At 38.9% G+C, this 27511-nt stretch overlaps 1 protein-coding gene across 1 annotated transcript in view; it reads left to right on the top strand.

Moving 5' to 3' along the window:
* LOC122813960 (zinc finger protein 665-like) overlaps window positions 1-4721 on the top strand; it is a 281546-nt gene extending 276825 nt beyond the window's left edge. The window contains exon 6 of the mRNA XM_044086509.1: window positions 2225-4721. Coding sequence (XP_043942444.1) covers window positions 2225-4656 — 2432 coding nt within the window. The 3' untranslated portion in view covers window positions 4657-4721. The remainder of the gene's footprint in view (window positions 1-2224) is intronic.
* The last annotated feature ends 22790 nt before the right edge of the window (window positions 4722-27511 follow it).

Genomic DNA, 27511 nt, shown 5'->3' on the forward strand with positions numbered 1-27511 from the left:
GAACTAACGGCTTTTGGCAGCACCAAATGTCATTCTGCACAACTATTTTCCCACTCTGTCATTGCGATCCATTGACTAAAAACTTCTCTGTCCACAAACCTATCAAATCTGTTGGGCATGGTCTGTACCCTTACCATGTGGCTAAGGCCTGGAACTCCTTAGCTATATTAATATTTGTCAGTTCAATACCCTCTTTCTAGTCCTTTCAAGCCATTCTGAAAGACTTCCAATGCACAAACCCCAGCTTCATGTCCAACGTGGTGACAGAGGTCTTCATTATTCAGGCTATTAACCTCCTGGTATTCTTCCCTGCCCTACAGGACAGTGGGTAAAGGCTCTTACCCTTTTCAGGTTCGTAGGGGAGTAAAGCTTTGACAATGGCTCAGGTGACATGAAATTAACTGCTGAGATGTTTCATAGAGCAGTCCGGAGAGAATTGGCATGTCCACCCCGGAAAGGTATTTCTGGTGACCCTGTTTGACAATGGCAGCAGCTCTGAAAAGAACCACCTCAGAGGAGGAGGATGGAAATAAGTCTTGAGTGGAGAGCAGGCTCTAGAAAGAAGTAGGTGGACTGTCCAAGCTTTATAGTAGCTCTTGCCTACATATGTGAAGGAGAGTACATGCTTAGGGCTTGGAACATAGATGGTTCATATGTAAACATCAGAATCAAGGGGATGGTAGTTAAACATAATGTCCTCAGTTGTTGGGATGCTGGTGAATATTCACATTGTCTACTGGAATGACAGCTGTCTCACTGGAAGATCTGAATAGGCCTCTCACATTGGGTATCATCCCTCCTCTGTGCAATGAATGTTGCCATGATGGTCAGCATGGCAGAATAGAAAAAGGGACAGATAAAAGGGAAAGGATGTTGCTTCCCTGCATGTGCCCAGGCAGATGAGGTTTCACCCAGAAGAAAAATAAAGACAATTGAACAGTTATTCATAGCCTATGTGTAGAGAACAGAGAGAACGTCTTTCTCAAGAATAGTTTACTCCAAAATAAATAGCCCAGTGTGTCTACTTGTGTTAGTCCTTATTTGGTGAAATTGAACCTAAACATGCAAGGACACAGTCCACAAGAGCAGCAGCAGCCAACATGACCTTTCTAAAAGGGGGGCAACATCCATCTCCTGTTGAAAGCAGTTGCCTGCTCAGCTGTTCACACTTTTCTAAGCACTACAGCTTGGATTTGCATCCTGACCCAGGGCAAAATTTACCACAGAGATCCTGAATGGGCTATTAGGAACTCATTCCTTCCCAGGGCCAGGACCTCTGTTGTCAATAAACTGTTGGTATCCTCTTAGACGTTAGCACTATTGCAATAGTGAACAGCACAGTGAATACAGATCGGTATCTACAGTTATGTGTTTACACAACTGTGCTACTTTCACTATATTCAGTTATGCAGTACTGTTTTCCATCCTCTGTTTCCTGCCTGTTAGCATGTGAGGGATGAGGTTGTTACCCAATCACTCCTATAATCACCTTCCTACTTGCGTACATCCTTCATCGCACCACCTTCTCAGGTTTGATTAGTGCATTGTTCCACTGATTTGGCTGCCATCTCTATGACCATTTACAATCTGTTTTGTGTTTTGATAGGCCAATGGATTACATAGACAAGAAATAACTAAAAATGGTGTGGGTTGACTCCCCCTTTTTTTTCCTTTCTTTTTTTGTTACCACAGGAATATTGATATCCAGGTTGGAAGGCATCCACTGGCCAACTGGGGAATAGTGAAATGATTTATAAGTTGGGCCATGTGTCAAGCTTTCTGTGGTAGAAGTCTCAAGAATTAGCTTTAATGCAGCAGTGATCTTGGTTGAAAATATGTACTTGTGTTATGTTCCTACACAGCTGTACTTTTTAGCTATATGTACAATAAGACTTATCACACATCTTAGGAAGAATGGCTGAGAATAATGTCTCAGACTGAGGGTATGATTCTTTTCTTGTCTAAACTGATGATCTGTCTTTATTGTGATAGTTTTGCACTGCTTCTGTTCCTCTTTCAGCCATTCTGTAAGGCCCAAGTTCACATAACTGAGCAATCAGAATTGATTTTATTTTAGTAATTGTGTTAGTAAGAGGAGAATAAAATAGCTGTTAAATTTATAGTATTACTGAATGTTTAAGCAGTACACGTGTTATTGTGAGTGACCTATCTGACATTTGTTTCATCATTGTCATGGACACAGTATTAAGGAATCTGTTTTTAGGTTTCAGGAGCAGAGACTGCAGTGTGTTTTGCAGTCAGCAGCCATCACTTCGGACATCCCATCCTCAAGAGAGCCTACAGCAGTCTGATGAGCCTGGGAAGGATTACAAGAAACTTCATCTTTCTCCTGGTTTGCAGCATCACTTGGGTCATAACTGGATCAAGAGCTCTGAATGTGACAGTGCAACACCCTCATTGCATCACTCTATACAGAAATCACAGCAGGGTTCTCAACCTGTGAACAGGTACAACATGGTTCATCGAATTTCTGCCCCAGAGTTTCATTTAGAATGTAACTGCAGCAGCAACCCTAAGGGTAACAGTGCTCAGCATGTTTTGGATGCTGAAAGACTTCTTCCCCCTGTTGGACCCCAGCACCAATCTGGACATAATTGCAACAAGAGGTCTGAATGCTACACATGGCTTAATAAAAAGAAAAGTGCAGTAATTTATCAGACATCTCACAAAGGAGAGAAATCATATAAATGCACTAAATGCAATAAGAAGTTTATGTGTGAAAGTCAGCTGAAGTACCATCAGCCAGTCCACACAATGGGGAACACTCGCACATGGGGAAAAACATATAAATGTCCAAAATGCAGTAAGTGTTTTACACATAAATATCTACTTGGAAACCATCAAAAAGTTCACACAGGTGCGAAGCCGTATAAATGTGATGAATGTAGTAAGTGTTTTGCATGGAAAAAGTACCTTGTAGCCCATCAACAAATTCACACAGGGGATAAACCTTATAAATGTGCTGAATGTAGTAAGGGTTTTGCATGGAAAAGGAACCTTATAACCCATCAACAAATTCACACAGGTATGAAACCGTATAAATGTGCTAAGTGTAGTAAGTGTTTTACATATAAATATTCCCTTGACATCCATAAACTAGTTCACACAGGAGAAAAACCATATAAATGTGCTGAATGTAGTAAGTGTTTTCCATATAAAGTGTCCCTTGACAGACATAAAGTAGTTCACTCTGGGGAAAAACTATATAAATGTGCTGAATGTAGTAAGGGTTTTACCCAGAAACACAACCTTATAACCCATCAAAAAATTCACACAGGGGAGAACCTTTATGAATGTGCTGAATGTAGTAAGTGTTTTACATATAAAAAGTCCCTCATCAAACATAAACTAGTTCACACTGGGGAAAAACCATATAAATGCGCTGAATGTAGTAAGGGTTTTACCCAGAAACAAGCCCTTATAACCCATCAACAAATTCACACAGGGGAGAACCCTTATAAATGTGCTGAATGTAGTAAGTATTTTACATGTAAAATGTCCCTCAAAAGACATAAACTAGTTCACACTGGGGGGAAAATGTATAAATGTGTTGAATGTAGTAAGGGTTTTACCCGGAAACATAACCTTATAACCCATCAAAAAATTCACAGGGAAGGGAACACTTATAAATGTGCTGAATGTAGTAAGTGTTTTACATGTAAAAAGTCCCTTAACAGACATAAACTAGTTCACACTGGGGAAAAGCCGTATAAATGTGCTGAATGTAGTAAGGGTTTTACCCAGAAATGTACCCTGATAACCCATCAAAGAATTCACACAGGGGATTATCTTTATAAATGTGCTGAATGTAGTAAGGGTTTTGCATATAAAAGGTCCCTTGACATTCACAAACTAGTTCACACAGGGGAAAAACTGTATAAATGTGCTGACTGTGGCAAGTGTTTTAGCCTGAAAATTAACCTTAAAACCCATCAAAAAATTCACACAGGGGAGAAACCATATAAATGTGCTGAATGTAGTAAGGGTTTTACCCAGAAACAAGCCCTTATAACCCATCAAAGAATTCACACAAGGGAGAACCCTTATAAATGTGCTGAATGTAGTAAGTGTTTTACATGTAAAATGTCCCTCAACAGACATAAACTAGTTCACACTGGGGGCAAAATGTATAAATGTGCTGAATGTAGTAAGGGTTTTACCCGGAAATATAACCTTATAGCCCACCAAAAAATTCACATGGGAGGGAACACTTACAAATGTGCTGAATGTAGTAAGTGTTTCACATATAAAAAGTGCCTTGACAGACATAAACTAGTTCACACCGGGGAAAAGCCGTATAAATGTACTGAATGTAGTAAGGGTTTTACCCAGAAATGTACCCTTATAACCCATCAAAGAATTCACACAGGGGATTACCTTTATAAATGTGCTGAATGTAGTAAGGGTTTTGCATATAAAAAGTCCCTTGACATTCATAAACTAGTTCACACAGGGGAAACACTGTATAAATGTGCTGAATGTGGCAAGTGTTTTAGCCTGAAAAATAACCTTAAAACCCATCAAAAAATTCACACAGGGGAGAAACCATATAAATACATTGAATGTAGCAAGTGTTTTACACGGAAAAATAGCGTTGTAACCCATCAACAAATTCACACAAAGGAGAAATCATAGTGGAGAACTGTAAAAAGGGGAGGAATTTAAGTATGGCATGGATTGACTACAAAAAAAGTACAAAGTAAGCAATTTGTTAATGACCCAAGAAAGTTTTATAGAGAACTGGAGAGTAAGGTAAAATGAATTGAAGACTGCCAAAAAAAGAAGAAATAGATACATTTTGGAGAAGTATCTATGAAGTTCCTGTTGAACACAACAAAGATGCTAAATGGACAGAAGAAGTAAAAGAAAGAATAAGAGGTTTGAAGGTACAGGATATGAAATGGAATGAAATAACAGCTAAAGAGATTGAAACAAAGTTAAGAAAAACAACAGGAAAGTCAATGCTCCTACTTTAGAGTGAACCTACAAGCTATCCTAAAAATTATAGACCAATAACTTGCCTTCTGATGACGTATAAACTATACATGGGAATTGATGTAGAGTTTATCGTCATTTAGAAGAAAACTCAATTATGGCAGAACAAAAGGGGAATAAAAGAAAGTCATATCGAACAAAGGATCATTTGTTATTAAATAAAGTCATAGTGGAGAGCTGTAAAAAGGGCAAGAATCTAAGTATGGCATGGATTGACTACAAAATAGCATTTGATAGTATCCCACATTCATGGATAGGAGTGCTTAAGAAATGTATAAGATGCACCCTTCACTGGTCAGCTACATTACAATGACCATGAAACAGTGGCAGACCACTTTGCAATTAAGCCATGATAAAGGAGTAATTATTGTTTCAGGGATAAAAATTCAGAGGGGGATATTACACGGTGACTCTGTCACCGCTGCTATTCTCTTGCCCTTAACCCATTAAGCTGTCTACTTAACAGCTTAGGCCATGGCTATAATTTGGCTCCTAGAAAACAGTGTAAAGACTTCTCATCTTCTCTTTGTCAATGATTTGAAAATGTATGGCTCATCAGATGAGGAACTGAAAGTACAACTGCAAGTTGTCAAAACTTTTTCAGATGATATAAGAATGTCATTTGGTCTTGAGTAACATGCAAAAACAACCTTTAAAGCAGGAAAACTGCAGCACCAAGAAAACATCAGTTAGGGACAGTAATGTGATATAAAATAACTTTAGTAAGAGGGAGTGTATAAATATTTGGGATTTGACGAAGGATCAACAGTAAAACATGAACAAATGCAAATAAAACTTAGTAAGGAGTACTTCAGAAGATTTAAATGAATCCTGAAAACAGCGTTGACATCTAGAAACCAAATCCAAGCTATAAACTAATTTGCTCTTCCTGTCCTCACAGTTTTGGAGTGATTGATTGGCCCCAAAAGGTGTTGGATAGATTACATAGGAAAACAAGAAGGATGCTTCATGCTTACCAAATGATTTATAAAACATCAGTGCATACCAAGATTATATATTCCCCATTCTGAAGAAGAGATGGGCCTCCTTGAAATTGATTACATGTACAGATCTGCAGTCGTGGGATTCCACACATATCTGCTGACCTCACAAGACCCAAATGTAGTGAAAGTTTTGAAACATGAGAAGAATAAATCAAAGACGACTTCCTTGCTTAGGCTAGCAGAAGTATATCTGCGTCAAGCAGGAATGGAAATCAAACCACAAGTGGATAAAAAACAGGCAGCACCTGAATGTGCCAAAAAAAACAAATGAAAAAATATAAGGTGAAGGACCAGATGAGAAGGCAAGAAATGTGGAAAATGCATATAGTTGCAAGTATAGAAAACTTTTGAAAGAACCTCATATTGATCATAAATGGTTAAGGAGAGGCAAATTAAAACCAAAAGATGAAAGGCTAATATTGGCGACACAAGATAGTGGGCTACGTACACGTTGGTTTACAGAGTCTAGGGAACATGTGGGAGATACAGACAAATGTAGGTTTTGTAAAACGGAATTGAAAACGGTTGCACACCTCATTGCTGGTTGCGACATACTAATGGCAGACGGACTGCACACTGAATGGCATAATAATGTGGCGAGACTGTTGCAGTGTAGGTTGTGCAAACAGTATGGTATTGAAGTGGCTGAAAAAACACTGAAAACATCACAGAAAATGATGCCTACATCACATGGGATCATCCATTTCCAACAGTTCAAAAGATAGATGCTAAAAAAATTGGATGTAGTGGTCCAAGAAAAGAAGACAAAAGTAGCATTGATCATTAAAATCGCCACACTCAGTGACTAGTGTCATGCATATAGAGAGGTGCAAAGTCATAAAATATCAGGATTTGCAAGCAGAAATGAGAGCAATGTGGAAGAAAGATACCCAGATAGTTCCTATAGTAGTAGGAGCAACAGGTCATATTAAAAAAAAAAAAGAGTTTAGTCATATTTACATATGCTACTGATACATGTAACTCCGTTCAAATTGCAGGAGGAGTCATTACTGGGCACATTGCAGGTGCTGGGAAGAGCACTTTTGGCTGACATCAAAGAGTGAAACTGTACTAATTTCATGAACTTTAATCTTACTTTGACTTAGGAATGGGGTCCATTCCTGTCATGGTATTAGAAACCCAAAAGACTTGGAGAAATTTAAAAAAGCGAAACCATATAAATGTGCTGAATGTAGTAAATGTTTTACCCAGAAACAAAGCCTTAGAAGCCATCAAACAATTCACAGTGGTGAGAAACCATATAAATGTGCTAAATGTAGTAAAGGTTTTTCATGGAAGCAACACCTTACAACCCATCAACAAATTCACACATGATAAAAGCACATGCAAATAAACAGAATGCAGTAAGCAAGTATGTGGAATATACTGCTGATGCACCACTAAAACAGTCGCACTGTGTATTCGAAAATATGTGACTAACATATAAATGCTTTGAATGCAGTAAGTGTTTTACACATAATGTCATGAATAAGCTCACTTAGAGGAAAAGGCTTACAAATGTCCTGAATGCAGTAAGTGTTTGAGATGAAGCGATTGTAATGTGAAAAAATTAGTGGGAAAAAAATATAAATTTGTTGAATATAATATTGTTTTCTTATACAGAAAAATGAGCTATTAGAACATTAACATGTTGACAAGGAGAAATGTACAAGTGTCCTGAATGCAGTAGATGTTAGAAAAGAATGCTGTCATAAATCATCAAAAGACTCGCACTGGGTGAAAAAAGAAATACAGGCAATGAAAAGATAAAAGTGTCTCGTATGGTTTGATGATTATCAGAAACCCAAGTAATCAATGTGAAAAATGCAGATAAATATTTGAAGGAAAATCCAGGCAAAGACATTTAGATATGGGACTCTCCAAAATAAGAAAATCACAAAGGTGGAATGTAATTAAAAAAAGTTTGAGTCAGAACTTAAACAGAGATTTAAATCCTAGACCATCTTAGAAGTGAAGGGCTTAGTGCTGAAATTCAAACATGAGTTTGTTTGTGTCTTTCAGCTTTTCCCGGTTAGGGGTCGCCACAGCGGAACTCCGGTCCGCTAATGATTGGCAGTAGGTTTTTACGTGCTGGCTTGCCGGGCCTAACGCACAACCTTCAACGAAGGAATGCCCATTCACGCATGTCGACACACAGAAGGTGCTCTAACTGAGAATCGAACGGGCAACATCTAACTGTGAGGCGACAATGCTACTGCAGCACCACCACCGCAGCAAATTCAAACATGAGTAAGCTTTCAAAATGATAAGACACTGAGTCCCTACATGAAGGAGCTGCTGGAGGAGCAGGATGACATCTGAAGGTACAGCACTGGATGATGTTCTGGAACCTTCTGTTGGAGATTCTCACAAAGGTCCAGTAAGATCTACACCACAAGAGAACGAATAGAAAACAGTGAAAGTCTGATACAGACAATAATGTAACATAATGATCCAATGTGTGACCCCAGGTAAAGGAGCAGAAGTTGTCACAGGATGCAACTGAAGAACATATGGCACAGAGTGGTGTTCAGGAACCTTCTGTATACAATACTGTAACATAATGATCCAATGTGTGACCCCAGTTAAAGGAGCAGAAGTTGTCACAGGATGCAACTGAAGAACACATGGCACAGAGTGGTGTTCAGGAACCTTCTGTATACAATACTGTAACATAATGATCCAATGTGTGACCCCAGGGAAAGGAGCAGAAGTTGTCACAGGATACAACTGAAGAACACATGGCACAGAGTGGTGTTCAGGAACCTTCTGTATACAATACTGTAACATAATGATCCAGTGTGACCCCAGGTAAAGGAGCAGAAGTTGTCACAGGATGCAACTGAAGAACATATGGCACATAGTGATGTTCAGGAACCTTCTGTATACAATACAGTAACATAATGATCCAATGTGACCCCAGGTAAAGGAGCAGAAGTTGGCATAGGATGCAACTGAAGAACATATGGCACAGAGTGGTGCTCAGGAACCTTCTGTATACAATACTGTAACATAATAATCCAATGTGTGACCCCAGGTAAAGGAGCAGAAGTTGTCACAGGATGCAACTGAAGAACATATGGCATAGAGTGGTGTTCAGGAACCTTCTGTATACAATACTGTAATATAATGATCCAATGTGTGACCCCAGGTAAAGGAGCAGAAGTTAGCACAGGATGCGACTGAAGAACATATGGCACAGAGTGGTGTTCAGGAATGTTCTGTGGGAGGCTTGCATGAAAGTCAAGTTAGCGTTGCCCTGCAAGAGAAAGAGCAAGTACTGGAGATCAAAGAGAATGCTGCAAGACCAGACAAAATAACTTTAAGGAATAACTGTTTGAATTAATAGAAATAGACAATGATTAAGACTGGTGAAAGAAGCATAAAACAGAAATTAAATATGACCCAAGTTGTTAGAAAACTAGTAAACCAGATAAACAGAATAACTGTGATATAATGAGAAATTCACGTGATATAGCAGAAATAAATGGGATATACTACTGTGTAGGTAAATTAATAGTGTTACAAGAAAAATACAGAGCAACAAAGGAAATGAAAGGGAATAAGTAGAATGTAACAATGGAACCACAAATACAGAACACAATAAATAAGACAAGATATTTCACTGTTCCCTTTTCTGTATTAAAATCTTAGTAAAAACAACATACAGCATCAGCATTGACCAGGGTTTATAATAAACTGTTTCCAGTAATAAACTAAGCATATCAACACAAACAGAATATTTTAGCCATATGCTGAGATGCATGTAAAAGAGAAAAACAACACAAGCACTTCAATGATACCCATAAAACGGTTTTATGGAGAATTTGGAAAGAAAGCAAAAACAATGGGAACACGGTAAAAAAAAATGAATAAATAGCTACATTTGGAGAAGCATGTATGAAGACACTAATGAACATAATAAAGATGCCAAATGGATAGAAGAGTTAAAAGAATATCAAGACACTCTACTTTAAAAAATGTGAAATAGGAATAAGTAACAGCCACAAAAACTGAGACAAAAATTTGTAAAATCTTCAAAATTAAAAACTCCAGGGCCACATCCAGTACCTAACTTCTGGATAAAATTATGAATATATTTACACAAAGATTTCTGTATACTCATCCTAAACAGATATGAACCTGGTTCACAGGAAAAAAACATTCTCCTCTGTAAGAATGAATCTGCAAGTCCATCCTAAGAACTGTACACCAATAACTTGCCTTCCATCAATGCATACATATTGTTGAATTAATGCACATAGAGAATAGCCATTTAGAATAAAATTTGATTATGGCAAGGTTAAAAGAGGCAAGAAAAGATGATCCTATGGAACAAAGGATCATCTGTTGTTAAATAAAACAATAAACAGAGGGTTGTAAAAAGGAGAAGACGCTACATATGGCATGGATAGATTACAAAAAGCATTTTGCAGTATCCAACATTCATGGATTATGAAATACTTACAGATGTATAACTAAATCCTACAATATGCTGCCTATGAAATAGTGGCAAACAATTTTGCAGCCGAGTCACTTTTAAAGATAAATTATTATTGCAAGCATAAAAATTCAAAGGGGTTATGCCGGGGTGGTTCTTGGTCACTACTGCTATTTTGTCTGGTCCTTAAACCATTAACTTAATAGAGTAGACAGCAGTTACAGCTTAAGTTCCAAAAAACAGCCTTGTTCAAGGACGTCTCATCTACGTTTTGCTCACATTTTTAAGATTGTATTCATCAGATCTTATCTGGAAATGCTACTGCAGTTGGTTTAAAACTGTTTCTTAGACGATACCAGAATGATGATTGTTTTTGATTGTGTGCAAAACAGCACTTATGACAGGAATGGTGTATCACCAGGAAAATATCAACATGTGTGAAAGTAATGTGACATAAAGGAACGTGAACAAAAAGGTGTGCATAAATATTTGGGAATAGATTAAGGGTCAGTTGTAAAACATAAAGTAAATGAGAACAAAGCTTAGTATAGAATGAGTCCAGAAAACTGCAATGCTGAAAACTGCCTTTTAATCTAGGAATGAAGTCCAAGCTATAAATCTCTTTGCACTTCCTGTTCTAACTTAAAGTTTTGGCATGACTCACTAGCCTATAGCATCACTGAATGAGTTGGACAAGAAAACTGCTTCTTCCTTACATGTAAAAACAAACAAAAATAAAAACAAAACACTGCATGGCAATATAATATATCTGTCACTCTAAATGAGATATGGTACTATTCAAATTGACTACATATTGTGGAACTGGATACATATTTGTGGGCCTCATCTCATCCAAACATACTGAAAGTTCTAAAGTGTGAAGAGGTGAAGTCTAAGATGACATCTTTGCTTAGTTTAGCAAAAGTATTTTTGAAAGGAGTGAGAACAGAAATCCTATCATAAGTAGATGAGAATTAGGCTGCAGCCTGGGTGCTCCAAAATCACAAATGAAAGAGCAAAGAAAGGAACCAGAAGCAAAGAAAATTGGAAAGCCCAAAATATAGTGATGTGTAGGGTACCTCTAGCACAACCATAAGCTGAGCAAGTTTTGATACAGTAATGTTTAAGGAGAAGTAAATTAAAACCAAATGATGAAAGGCTAGTAATGGCGACCCAAGATAGTGGGCCCACATACATGTTGGTTTGCAAAGCCTTTAGAAAATGTGGGAAAAACAAATGCAGGTTCTAAAACAGAACTAGAAACAGTTGCATATCTTGTTGCTGGTTATGGTACACTCATATCTGAAATTAAAAAGAGTGAAATATGAATACATTAGCTGCAGTAGGTGTTTTTCATAGAGTGGTAGTCTGTGTACCACCAGAAAGAAAACTGAATTTAGTAGACAAAGAAAAAAATGCAAAACCTTTGAAGCATCTGCACCTAGTCTTCAAAGACTAAAATATGTAAGGAGAAACTACAGCAACAGGGACTAAAGACACCCCAATAGTTCCTGTCATTGTTGTAGCAATAGGCCAAGAAAATAATTTTCAAGCATATTTAAATATGTTAGAGATACAGGTAAAACCACACAAACCACAGATTAAGGCAATTCTGGATATATTGAGAAGAGCACTCTTAGCAAATACAAAAGATTGTAGTAGTACTCATTTCATGAACAGTAATTATACCCTGACTCATGACTGGGGTCATTTCATGTCACATTAATAGAAATCATAACATCTGGATGAACATAAAAATGAGTAGCAAACTGAAACTAGAGATGTTTGAATAAATACACCCAGTTAGATGTTCTTCGTGTTTCACTGTTGCAGTCATTACATTTGGGTAATCTGCTGGCAGCTTGCCCTCAGTCGGCCTGAATAACAAAGTCTTGGGTCCTGCATCGGTTGCTGTCTCCTCTTCCATGACGTCCGGTCATCAGGGGTATAAAACATGCAGCTGACGCCATTTTATTCAGTCTTTCTTGCCACGCGGGGCCCGAAGCAGAAGCAGTTCGTAAGTGCTGGTTGGTCGACTCCTGAAATTTTCGCATTCGAGTTTCAGAATAGAAGTCTTCAAACTAAAGCTTAAGTACCCCATTGGGGAAACTTTTTCTTGCTCCTTACCGATGTCAGTAAAACTTAATAATTGCATTACTTGTGGGAAGCAAATACCTCATTAGGATTTTCATTTGTACTGTATTCCTTGCCTAGGCCCAGATCATAACGTGCCTTGCTGTCAATTTTGTGCTAGATTTAACCAATGCACTATTAAGCGTCGGTATATTTTTGCTTCTAAATATTTTGGATCAAGATTATGTCATCGGTTACCAATCCGACTACCGGAGTTCACAAAAAGTGCAAAGAAAAAGACAGAGACAGACCGTCAAGGTCCAAAACCGACAACAAAACTTCTAAGCCAGTCGCCGGTTCGCCGGTACTCAGTGAGGTGCTTTCGCAGCCCCTGATACCCACTACTTTTGAGTCGCAGGCCTCTACCGAGACCCTTTCAGAGTCCGGTATGCCGTGAGATTCTCAGAGTATTGAACCCGCGGATGTCTCTCCCTTGGATGGGTCCAGAGCTGCTGAGCAGGCACTGGCTTTTGAGGGTGTTTCCAGGCCTCAACATTTTTATATTAAACCGACACCAGCTTCAAAAACAAGATCAAAAACATCTTCTATGTCTAAAAAAACAATGCATGAGCCACGTGCTCAGGCCCCTATGCCTAAAAAACATATGATCAAAATGGCTGAGGACTTAATTACCTTGATCAGGGGTTCCCAACCCAACCCCCCCCCCCCCCCCGTTAAGAGGCCTAGGCAAGGCACTGATTATGAATTTTCAGATCAGGTTTCCATTTCTTCTGATTCCTCTTCTGATCAGGAATTTTCTATTCCACCCTATGAGGATTCTGATGCAGAAGAATCCATCCCATCTGCATCTCCTCCTGAGGATTACTATTTTGGAGAAACTTTGCATACTCTATGGGAACATTTTCACTGGGAGAGTCAAGACTTCTCTGAATCAAAAAAGAGGCTTACGGATTTCCTTCTTCTTCCTCAGCATAGGCCTTTGGCAATACCTCCTGTTTTAGACATTGTTGATGATGTGTTTTTGGAATCAAGCATGGCTCCTGATTCCCTACCTCCGGCTCCTAGGAAGCCAGACAGATATTACAGGGTTCCTGACTCCCACAAATTTCTATTCAAAAATCCTGCTGCTGACCCTGAGACTATTTCACAGCCAAAAATCCTACCCCTTCTGATAGAGATTCCAGGGCGCTGGATAGATAGGGAAATAAGGTTTATACGTCTGCAACCTTGGCAATTAGGGTCTTAAACTGCCAGTTTCATATGCTTAAATATCAACAACATGTTATGAGCTTACTGAAACAGAAAATTATATTGATTTCTGATTGTGAGGAAAATAAAGAATTACAGGAATTATTGCATTCAGCAGAACAGGTTGGAAAGCATTCTTTGCAATGTGGTTTTGATTCCTTGGAGGCCTCTTGCAGGGCCGCAGTTACTGGATCTTTGATTAGAAGGCATGCCTGGCTCAAGGAGCAAAATCTGCCTGATCATGTTAAAGTTAAATTGTTGGATTCTCCCTTGCAGCATGATACTCTGTTTGGTAATAAGGCAGAAGAGGTTTTAAAGAAAATGGAAGACAAAGCTAAATCTATGCAAACCGTAAAAGATTTCTTGCAAGTGCAACCACCCAGGTTCAGTAGGCACTGGCCTACTAAAAATTGGTCCTTTCCTGTGTCCAACAGAGCCACTCAAGGCAAATCCAGGCACTCAAAAGGCTCCAGTTACCAATCACAGGGTTCTTACAGGTCAAAGCAATGGGGTGCCTCCACCTCCAAATCTGAAGGAAACAAAGCACAACCCTACAATAACCAGTCTCAATGACTTCCCTCTACCTTCACCAAGCACTTATCTTTTGGCAGCCCCTTTGGGGGGAAAAATAGCACTTCATGCTCAAAATTGGCAGTTAATTATCCAGGACAAGTGGGTATTAAACATAGTATCCCAGGGGTACAGATTTCATTTCCATACTTTGCCAATTCCAAACGGATGGCCAGATCTGCCACAAAATCAATGGGCAGAGGCCCAGAAACAAGTCAGGTCCCTCATGGATATGGGGGCTATTCAACCAGTACCAGAAAAAGAAAAAGGACAAGGTTTTTATTCAAGACTTTTCCTGGTACCCAGAAAAGACAATGCCTGGCATCCAATACTGGACTTATCAATTTTGAACATGTTCCTGGACATTCCAAAATTCAAAATGCTGACTTTACAACAGCTACTGCCTATGCTGGGCAGGAACACTTGGTTAGTGACTCTAGACTTAAGAGGCATACCTGCATATCCCAATAAGGGAATCATGCAGAAGATACCTCCGCTTCAAGGCAGGTTTTTTGCATTAACAATTCTCTGCACTGCCCTTTGGCTTATCTACTGCGCCCAGGGTCTTTACAAAGTGCTTGGCACCAGTAATTGCTTTCTGCAGACAAAGAAGCATACACATTTATCCTTATCTGGACGACTGTCTCATTCAAGCAGAGGACAAGGACACTCTTCTTCAGCATCTGGCATTTGTAAAAAGACTTCTAACATGCCTAGGGTACACAATAAATGAAAGAAATCCCAACTGGTACTCTCTCAAATAATTACATTCCTGGGTGCAAGCTTGAATACAACTGTCCAGATGACTTACCTTATGCCAGACAAACAAAGGCAACTGACAACATACTTCAAACAAATGGCAACAAAAACCCAGTTATTTGCAAGACAAATTCTGCAGGCTTTGGGGTTCATGGCATCCTGCATTCTACTAATTCCATATGCGAGACTGCATATGAGGAAACTACAATGGTACCTAAAATGTTTATGGAGTCAACATTGTCACAGTCTGGAAACAATGATTCCTCTCATTCCCTGCCTACAACAGGAGTTTCTTTGGTGGGCAGAGACATGTCACCAAAGCAAGCGACTGTCATTCACTCTACCCCCTGCCACCCAAACCCTAACTACAGACGCATCAAACTATGCTTGGGGGGCCCACCTGGTGGGGAGATGTATTCAGGGCAAATGGAGCCCAAAACAAATGCATCTGCGTATCAACCAGAAAGAGATGCTAGCTGTTCAGAATGCTCTGACAGCCTTCAAGGACTTACTTCATCCAGGACAGCTACTGATAAAGACGGACAACACCACGGTTATGTGGTACATAAACAAGCAGGGGAGTACACATTCCTACTCCCTTTGCAGACTAGCCATGTCATTGTGGAACACAGCTTTGACTTAGCAAATACATCTTCAAGCTCAATTCCTGCCAGGAAAACAAAATACTCTGGCAGACGACCTAAGCAGAAATCTTATGGATCCGCACGAATGGAAACTGGATCCACAAATCTTCAGCATGTTAACACAGAAATGGGGGAGCCCAGACATAGATCTATTTGCCTCTCCCCAAAATTATCAGCTGTACAAATTCTGTACACGAACTTATCACAGAAAAGCATGGAAAGTGGATGCCCTATCCTTCAGTTGGAAAAACCTCAGTCTATGCCTTTTCCCCTCTGCCTCTTCTCTCCAAGGTCTTACTAAAAGTCAGACAGGAAAAACCAAAAATGATCCTAGTTGCTCTGGACTGGCCTCGCCAGCACTGGTACCCAATTCTAAGGAATATGTCTCAACTTCCTCCTTGGTACTTGTCTCAAATACCTCATCTACTGTCTCAGCAGAACAATCAAATTCTGCACACTCAGCTCCAAACTCTGAATCTTGCAGCATGGCTGATCATTTAATTATTCAAACAACACCTCTCAGTAAATCTGTGATGGATGTCATTTTGGAAGCCAGAAGGCCTAGTACTAGAAAATCTTATGCTGATAAATGGAAGAGATTCTGTGCTTGGAACCAAGCACAAGGAATGGACACAGCAAAGCCCAATATTCCTCAGATTTTACAATATTTGACTGAGATGCTTGATAAGGGCCTATATTTTTCTTCATTAAAAATACATGCCATCTCAGCTCATAACAACACAGAGCCTCCCCTCTTTTCTCATCCTCTGCTTAAACAGTATCTTAGAGGGGCCAAAAATTTAAGGCCTCCCAGAAGATCACCAACTCCTGCATGGGACCTCAACTTTGTGCTGGAAAAACTCACCCTGCATCCATTTGAACCAGCAGACACTGCGGATATAAAATTTCTATCTTGGAAAACAGCTTTCCTCTTAGCAGTCACTTCAGCAAGAAGGGTTTCAGAACTACAGGCTCTCATGGCTGTGGAGCATTTTATTACATTTTACCCAGACAGGGTCTCCTTCAGGACTAATCCTTCTTTTATGCCTAAGGTGGTATCCAGTGTGGCTCTTAACCAGACAATTCACCAACCAACATTTTACCCAAATCTGCAGAACAAAGGGGAGCAGATTCTGCACTCACTGGATGTACACAGACAACTAAGATTTTACTTCAACAGGACCGACTCTAAGAAAGTCTGAGCAACTACTGGTAGCATTTGCTGCAGGGTCAGAGGGGAAGGCTATATCAAAGCAGACTATTTCTAAGTGGATAAGCCACTGCATTAGTTTCTGCTACTTGCACCATGGTAAACCTGTGCCCAAGGGGATCAGGTCACATTCCACCAGGGCTGCCTCTACCTCAGAAGCTTTTCTCAGAGGGGTTTCAACCAAAGACATTCTAGAGGCTGCTACTTGGAGCTCTGTTCATACCTTCACAAAGCATTATCATTTGCCTGTCTTCTCCAAATCCAGGTCAGGCTTTGCCACTGCAGTTCTGCAGGGCCTTCTAGCTGCTCCTAATGCTATTTAGTTCCATCCTCCCATCCATTGCTTTGGGATTCTACCCAAATGTAATGACTGCAACAGTGAAACACAAAGAACATAGTACAGTTGTGTACACTTACCATAAATGTAGATGTTCGAGTGTATTCACTGTTGCAGTTCGGGTTACCCACCTGCCATCTCCCATTCTATACCTTTTCTTTCCTTCACTATACTCAAAAAACCTTTGTGGTGTATTTGCTTTTTAGCTGAAGGTAAAAGTTTATGTTGCTAAAAGTGCATTTATATATTTACAGTTTATATATATATATATATATATATATATATATATATATATATATATATTTGCTCCCCATTTGGAGGGCACCTGACATCTGGGGCAAGAAAAACTGAATAAAATGGCATCGGTTGCATGTTTTATACCCCTGACGACCTGACATCATGGAAGAGGAGACAGCAACCAATGCAGGACCCAAGACTTTGTTATTCAGGCCGACTGAGGGCAAGCTGCCAGCAGATTACCCAAATGTAATGACTGCAACAGTGAATACACTCAGACATCTACATTTATGGTAAGTGTACACAACTGTACTTTCCAACATACTTGTCAACTCTGCAGAATGTTCCTGCTTTTGCCTTATATATTGTTCTCCTTTCCCTCATAAAATCCTTGTAAACTACCAGAGATTACAGTAAGTTAGTAATGGCAGACATGAGTTTTATATTTAATATTGTTCAGAAAATGGATGTTAATACAAAACCTGTTCTACTAATTAGAGTAATATTTAAATATTGTCCCCGATTTGGGGCCTTTGCTCCCATAATATTTCAGCATTGTCAGAAGTATTGATTAAAGAACTTGAGAGGTAAAAGTTCCAATAGCAGAAGGAGCTACAGGGTTAATAAAATAATAATATAGCTCACCAATATATGGTAACAATAAATATATCCACCATATGAACTGTAGAAGGAGGCAGTTCTGGGTGTCTTGTGTACACTGAGAAGAGCATGTTTGTCAAACATCAAAGATTTAAAGTAAAGATGCTGAGTGGATAGAGGAGACTAAAGAAATATTTAAAATGTTCTAAAATAATGATATAAAATGTAATGAAGTAACGGGCAGAAAACTGAGACAATATTAATAAAGGTTACTAACTGGAAAATCCCAGATCCAGATGTAGTGTCTGACTTCTGGCTAAAGTCATTAGTATCTTTGCATGATGAATTAGTCCGAAGTTAAAATTATTTATATGCACACCAACCTGTTCAGCAACAGGAAAACTGTACTCCTCCTTATGAGTGAACCTACATGCTAACGTAAGATTGACAGGCCAAAAGCTCTCCACAAGTAACTACATACTAAAATTGATGCACATTGAGTTTGTGGTCATGCAGTTGTCACAGCAGGACAGAATTATAACAAAAAAATAATCATATACGATAAAGAATCATGTTACAAAACCATAATACAGAACTGTAAAAGGTTTGGATAATATTTATTGCATGGATAAACATCAGAAGGCATTACACCTTCACGTATCTTAGAATGTTTACAAAGGTATAAAGTGTACCATACACCGATAAATTAATGGTAAACCACTTTACAACTGAGTAGTCATGAAAGACAAATTACTGTCACTGAGACAAAAATGCATGGATGGATATTCCAGCATAATTATAACCACTGCTGTTTTGTCTTGGCCTTAACCAGTTCATAGGTGTGTACTAGGCTAGTGGCCCTGGGGCCCTTACAAGCCTAGCCATAGGATTACCCTGGCATAGTGCCACCCGACCTTAGCTTCCAGTGCCTCTGTTGAGTAGAGCCATGGGAGTTATCTCCGGGGTGAATTTTCTGTTTCCCATCCACTCATCAAGATTTCTCTTGAAGAGGGTCAGCGAGGTGCTCTGCTTGACATGCATGGGAAGTCTATTCCATAGCATGGGCAGTCTCTGGGTTATGAACCTGTCCTTCCAGCACATTCTGTTAATTGTGGTAATGAGCTTGAGATCTCTGGAGCATGTGGTGTGGAGGGATTGGGATTTCTTTAGATGTAGCATTTCTAACAGAGCTGAGTCAGACATGGCTTTGTAAGTCAAGCAGAGATCACCTCTAAGTAGGTGATCTGAGACAGAGAATAGTTGGAGTTTTTCGAGTCTGTCCATATAGGACAAACATTTAAGGCCTAGGATCCTCTCTGTGAGGTACTTTTGCGGCTTCTCCAGTTGTTGCACGTGTCTAGTGAGGTACATGCCAAATAGGGCATTGTATTCGATGATTGGCCTAATGAGGGAAGAGTAGAGGGAGACAATGACCTCTTTCTTCCTGGATGCAAAACCTTTAGTAATGAGATATACCACATAGGAATTTCACAGTGGCAATATGATGATCCAAAGAGAGGTTGCTGTCAGCCTGTGTTCCCAGATCTCTTATAACACCTTCTGTGTTCAGTGGACTACCATCAATGTGGTAATTTCTGGGAATAAGGTTTTTCCCAAAGGGGATGACTACACATTTTTTTGGCATTCAGCTTAAGCCATGGTTCTGACACCAGTTGTTGGTCTCAGTGAGGCCATTCTTTAATATGTCAACATCACTCAGGGAGTTAATAATAGCTCCCAAGTTGCAATTGTGTGTGAACTATGTCAGCCAGAGTCCCTCCGTGTTGGCCTGGACTTCAGAGAAGTGGATGCCAAACAGGAGAGGACCCAGGACCGAACCCTGTGGGACTCCACTCATGACTGGTCTGCAGTCTGACTTGAAGTCAGCTACTTTCACACTGTGGGTTCTATCTGTGAGCCAGTTTGCAACCCACCTAGTGATATAGTTGTTGATAGCTAGCTTAGTGAGTTTTTCTATGATTCCTGAGTGAGGAATGGTATCAGAAGCCTTGGCCAGATCAAGGTAGCCTGTATGAACCACCTTGCTTTCATCCACAACTCTGGTGACTGCCACAAAGAAGTCGACCAAGTTGAGCAGGCATGATCTACCCTTCACAAAACCAAACTGTGTGGGATCTAGAGTTTGGAGATTCCCTATATCCTAATGCTTAAAGGATTCCCTTAATCCATTATGCATGATGTCCACAAAACATCCTTACTAAGTGATATCTCACCTACATTTTGTGGATCATATAAATCTGTGTAGCTTGCCATATAAGCAACTGAAAGTGCAACTACAAATTGTTAAAACTTTTTTTCATACTATAAGAATGACATTGGGATTTAAATGTGTGAAATTTACTTTTTTAGCAGGAAAATTGAAGCAACAAGAAAATATCAACTTGTGGGAGGAATGTGACCGAACTTTAACATGAGGGAGTTATCAACTTGTGGGAGGAATGTGACAGAACTTTAACATGAGGGAGTTATCAACTTGTGGGAGGAATGTGACCGAACTTTAACATGAGCGAGTTATCAACTTGTGGGAGGAATGTGACCGAACTTTAACATGAGCGAGTTATCAACTTGTGGGAGGAATGTGACAGAACTTTAACATGAGCTAGTTATCAACTTGTGGAAGGAATGTGACAGAACTTTAACATGAGGGAGTTATCAACTTGTGGGAGGAATGTGACCGAACTTTAACATGAGCGAGTTTGCATCTATCTGGCACTGGATGAACATTTAGAAATACAGCATGAGGAAATGAGAACAGACTTTAGTAAAGAATATTTTAGAGGACTAAAACTAACTTTGAAAACTGCCTTCACATCTAGGAATAAAATTTAAAGTATAAATCTGCTTGATCTTCCTATTCTTAATTATGGATTAGTTCTGATTTACTGTGTGCAAAAAGTGCTGGATCAACTTGACTAGAAAACAGTATTGCTACATGCTCAGCAAATAATGTATAAAACAATGCATAACATGATTATAAATTCCAGGTATGGACCTCCTGGAAATTGATTATATGCATAGGTTCGCAGTTGTGGGACCATGCACATACATTTGCTGTCATCATAAGACAGAAACATAGTAGAAGTCGTAAACCATAATGAAAAAACAAGACTAAGATGATATCTCTGATGTCCTTCCTTATCACTGTTGCAGTATTCCTTACAAAAGGGATAGGCTGCTGGGGATAGTCATACATTCTGCCAGCATGCTAAAACCTTTGGTCCTTTCTGACGCAGTATGTCAGATGTATGGTATATATCCAAGGCATAAGGTACATTGTGTTACATTAAGTGATGTAAAGGCACCAAATCCTCAGAACTACTTTGCTTCCAGTCCTAAGACTGTATATGGGTTTGTTCTGTAAGTTGTTTGTCTCATATCAGCTACCAACCCATTGGGGAATCTTTCTTATTTTTCTCTTTTGTCATCTAGAAAAGGGAAATGTGAGTGTGGGAGGTAGATTCCCCATAATGACAGCCATGACTTTTCTACTTAGGAGCACACAATGATCACATGCAATGTGATATTTGTCAGGCCTTTGTACCCAGGAACATGCTTAGCCATCTGTCATCTCTGTCTGTGTATTTGGAGAACCAGCAACTTAATTATTTGGCTCCGGTAACTATGTCTTCTGAATCCAGGGTCTATATTAGAACACTGAACTTTCAAAATTTTGAATGTTCTAATATCGAACCCTATTAATCGAAAATTTAAAACCGCGAACATACAAAACAGCAAATCTTTTCCTAGGGAAAAAAATTGCTGTTCCAAAACACATACACACAACACAAGCACACCAAACAAACAGCAATCCACACACATACACCTAAACTCTTACACCTAACCCTACACTAAACTATACATACACCACTAACTATCCACTTACCTTAACCCAAACCCTAACCCTAAGGTCCATCACTATCGCACAGTCACCTCACCCGCGCCCTAATCCTAACTCACCTAACCCTCACGTCCACACAATCGCACACTTACCTGAACCCGACCCGTAACTTTCCACCACAGCGCTGAAAATACCAAAGCAACAGAAACGGACAACCAAATTCTTTCCCTAGGAAAAAATTCGGTTTTCTGTTTCTTCAATATTTTCAGCATTCACTGAAAATGGGTCGACATTAGAACACTCGAAATTTTGAAAGTTCGGTGTTCTAATATAGACCCTGAATCCACATGCCCAGATTTTCAGCTGCTTTCTATGAAGACTTCAAAAAGATGTACTTAGAGACTTCTGCTTGTACCAGACATCTCCATAGGGTTGGATGAAGAGCTTGAGGACCAACTGGTTCCTACACCTGCGCAGTGGTGAACACTTTGAAGGCTGACATGGAATTTACAGTTTGCGCATCCTGTATCTGCTGCAAATGAGCATGGCTTAATATTTCTTAAGGACTTGGGGGATTCCCCAGGTCCTGTTTAGGAAGACTTGCCTGATCCCCTTATTGAAGTAAGACAGGGTTCAGGACACTATAAGCTCATTATGGAATTGGATCATGTAAAGAAAAAGACAAAAGATAGGCATGTGGTTCCTTTGCTGTAGACCCCATAAGGAGTGACAGAACTTCACTCAGGTCCTTTTTAAGACCCTCCTGATCATTGGTGCCTCTTCAAGATTTGTCAGGGCCTTCACTTGTTTGCTCTTCTACTTTCACTCCTTCTAAGAGGCTTAGGGCTTCTGATTCCTCTGATGAAGAAGATCTGGATTCTGGGGAAAAGTCCCTGGCTTATTCCTTCTAGATCCATTCCACTCTTGCTCTGGGATCCAATGAAGATGATACTGTGTTTTCTGCTTTATCTATTGAGGAGCTTTCTTTTGGGACACTGTTGGCAAAATGATAAAAAGAAGAAAACCAACAACCGACTCGACCACCATGGAAAACTTCTTATTAAAATAAAAAAATAAACTCGATCAAGTAAATACTAAAAGACTACAAGTGAGTCCAAAGATTCCAGGCAAGCACTTTCTACCTTCTGGTCTTCCTCAATCCATAGATTGCAACAATGTTGTTTCCTTATTATCATAGTCAACATCCAATCAATGATCATCCATAGGGCAGCCGCCTCCTTGAATCCAACCTATGATCAAGCAGATGACACTGCCTAATTTAGCAACTAATCATTTTCATTTCATGAACCGCTGCCCCTTAAAGAATTAGTTTGAAAGGGATAATACCATTTAAGCCAGATGAACGATCTGCTCTTAAGTCTGCAATCCATTTAATTTTTTCAGTTCCAGTCCTGTTGCACGTCACCTCCTCTTAAGCTATTAGTAACAGTGTCTAACACCATAAACAAAAAATTATGGTCAGGATTAGACATAATGTGCTGTGAGAGGGCGTTGCTTTGGACTTTTTGTGATGTCATCCATATGGCGAAGAATACGTTATTTAAAAGGTCTACTGGTTTTGACAATATAATAACAAGAACAACAGGTACACAAAGCAATGTAAACTGCATTCCTGGTTTGCAGTCAGCATATTTATTAAGCTAGTATCTTTTGTGAGTATTGGGGTGCATGAATTCATTAGTGGTATTGATGCTATTACAAGCCTGACATCTTCCACATGAACAAGTGCTCCTGAGATGAAAATGATTGGATGCTAAATTAGGCAGTGCCATCTGCTTGATCATAGGCTGGATTCAAGGAGGTGGCTGCCCTATGGATGAGAATTGATTGGATGTTGAATATGATAATAAGGAAATTACATTGTTGCATTCTGTGGATCTGAGGAAGGCCAGAAGTTAAAAGCGCTGAATCTTTGGACTGACTTTTAGTATTTACTTTATTGATTTTACTTTTTATTTAAATAATTTTCCATGGTGGTTGAGCTAGTTATTTGTTTTCTTCTTTCTCTGATTATTTTACCATCTTAAGACCTTTAGTGACTAACAGGGACTGTTGTTTTAATACTTTTGTTTGTCTTCACCCTGTTGTTGCACATGGCTGAAGGCAGCAATGGACAAGTTGGAGCTACTGAAATATCGCATATGCTTAAAGTGAAATCGTCCTTGGAATTAAAAATGAATCGTGCTACCGGAGTTTTCAGTGAGTTCTGCTAATCCACTTCTTTCCCTTGACCTGAATGCTGAAGCACAGAAGGATTCAGATTTATTTAATGGGATTGAGACTTTTGATCAAATATTTTTGGAAGTTGAGAATGCTGCCTATCATTTGAAAAGGTTGCAGTGGCAGCATTTTCATCTTGAGGCTTGCTTGCGTAATTGTGTTATTCCAAGAGGCATGCGGGTTAAATGCTTGCTGACATATGGGAACAACTTCCCTGATTTACTTGCCCGATGGCAAGCGATTAATACTGAAACTAGCTTTAGAAAGATTGAACTGTTAATTGAATATTTCAAACCCATTGAAGAAGAAACAGTGAAGTTGATTAAAAAGAAACTATTAGAACTTGAAAGTGTGATGCTCTCAGATATGTTTTTACATAAATTAGAAACCTTGCAGTGTAACCATAAGTTGTGTGATAACAGGATGAGAAATGTGAAAAGTCATAAGCTAACTAGAGTTTCAGGATTTTAAAACTGGTAATTTGTTTGAGTAGCCTAGGAATGGGACTGAAATGGCTAAGAATAAAACTGGAAAGAAAAAGGGAGTTCCCACTAGGCCATCTACTACATCTGACACAGAGCATCTAGATATGCAGAAAGTGTCTAACAAAGCAGTTGCATCCAATATTGAGTATACCAATGTGCTTAGTTGTTTAACTTGATCAAGTACAACAGCTTCTAATTATGAGCAGGTGACTACAGTTCCTGCCTCTAGCGCTGAAGGTGATACTGAGGCTTTGAATGTAGAGAAAGTTATGTTTAAGGGGGACAGTCGAAATGATAATTTTTGAAATCTTCAGCAGTTGAATTTAGGGACCATACTGAAAGAAGGGGGCTCTCATCTTCCATTTGTTCAGGGGCTCCTCATATTTATCAAACAGCAACAACATCCGCAGCAACAACAATGGTTCCTGGGTACAAGGAGGAAGAGGAGACAAGTATAGCACCATTAGGAGCTTTGGTCAATGAATCTTGTTAATATTTCTCGACCTACATTGAATGAGGCACAGACACATCTACTGAACAAGGGTTTACATTCATACCAGGCCTTAGATCGAGACTTTAGTGAATTTACAATTGATATCAAATGTTTTGGAAGAAATATTACATTTTTGGCAGTAAGAGTGATGAACTACCAATGAATAGATTTAAAAGTCCTAGTACTTTTGTACCAATACCACATCCTGCTGTAGAATTATTTATGTGAATGTGAGAAAAGAATTTAGCTGAATTCTGGCAAAATAATGATCACAGAGGATTTTATAACCTCAACAGTGATGACTTAAAAGCTTTGTGAGACTTGACGAATGATGAAAGACAGTCATCAAGCCTGCTGATAAATGAGGTGCTATAGTTGTGTTGGATACTGATGATTATCAGAGACTGTATAGCATGTTGGCTGATACTTGAACATATATGAAGATACCGAAATGGGAAGTAAATAGAAAGGTTAAAAATGTTTGTGATATTTTACTTAACCTGCTCATGAGAAGAACTGTTACATAGGGGATGTATGATTACCTTAGGGTTGAACATCCACAGATACGAGTGATAAATGGACTACCTAAGATGCACAAGAGTTCCCAAGACCCACCCCTTTGATATATTGTTTCAGGTAAGGGATGGGTTACCGAACCTTCCGTTATCTATGTCGAGCACTGTTTAAAGAGAGATTTACTGAAAACTTGTACAGTTCTTTAAGATACTCCCTATTTTTTGGAGACGTTCTACCAGAAATTGAAAATGGTTGATTCACTAACTTATAGACCTGGACGATGGTCACTGTGGATATTCACAGAGTCTTTACTGTTATTCCCAATGAATAAGGGATATTTGCCGTTAGAGACTTCATACATACACAAGCTAAAGAAGCAACATCTGCTGTATTGTACTTTGCTGAAACTCATTCTTGACTTTATGTTTTCTTATACGAGGATGATTACTATTGGCAAAAGTGGGTGGTTGTCATGGGCAGATCATGTAACAATAGTTATTCTAACATTGTCTTGGCTCAGTGGGAAATGAGGTATATATTCAGTGAGATCAATCCATGGGTGAATGACATTGTATACTATGGTTGTTTTGTGGATGACATGTTCCTTATTTGGAGAGGAGAGGAGACCAACCTTCTTCATTTTGTAAAGTATTTGGAGATGACTGCCACCTTCTTGGAGCTTGATGCTCATATGTCAAGAACAGAAATAAGTTTCCTTGATGTCAGAATCATTAGAGATGAAACAGGGTGTTTTAATACAGCAGTTTATCACAAGGATTGTTGGAAAAATTACCTCTTGCATAAGATGAGTACACATCTAGGACATATCTTTACACAAGTAGTGAAGGGACATTTTCTTTGTGTGTCAAGACTTTGTACAGATACAGGAACTTATGAACGTGAGAAGCAAACCCTTTTACGTAATCTTCAAGAATGAAGATATAGAAGTAAGGACACTCAGCTACATACTATGGGACTTGAGGGCTAAGGAATACAAAAGGACGCCCCTTCTTTTCTGGACAATATTGGGGATAACCAAGACTGTGAAGAAGTAGAGCAATTTGTCAAATGTTTACTTAACTACAGTTCTGATGTGTCCCAAATATGTAACATCAAGAAAAATTGGTCTATTCTAACTGTAGATGACAACTTAAAAAAAGTACAGTAGGTGGGACATCTAATTTTTGTTTCAAATATTGCATGAATCTTATGACACTGCTCTGTTACAAGAATGTGAAGAGTTTTTCAAGTTTTCAGAAATACACACCACTGAAACAAAGTTTGAAAAAAAACACAACTCCACACCAGGAAACTGCAAGAAAAAGCTTTAATGGTGTATCCGGTACCTCGGCTTATGCCTTCAAGGAATATTTTTCACGCATGCAGCTCACCATTATATACTAATACATTTAAATAATTGAATAATTAAACTTGATTAAATATAATTGTTCCTCATTAAATCTAATTACTTATAAATTGCATATAAATTACTATTCTTTATCCCATTTGATAAATAAACACTACAGCATTCTGTTTAAAATGCTCTGCTCTAAAATATCCGGACTACATAATATTTCATTTTTGACATATATATTATTGACATGTATATTATTGTATACTTCTATATTGATACCGCTCTAATATTGTATATCATGAACATATATATTTAAATAACTAATAAAAAACTTCAATGTCAGAAAGTGCCAGTGCAAACAGTGCATATTTGAACATACTTAAACTAAACAAAAACTCCACAC

The sequence above is a fragment of the Protopterus annectens genome, chromosome 10.part0, assembly GCF_019279795.1.
Source record: "Protopterus annectens isolate FY-2018-M chromosome 10.part0, PAN1.0, whole genome shotgun sequence".
In the NCBI taxonomy this organism is placed as follows: domain Eukaryota; kingdom Metazoa; phylum Chordata; order Ceratodontiformes; family Protopteridae; genus Protopterus; species Protopterus annectens.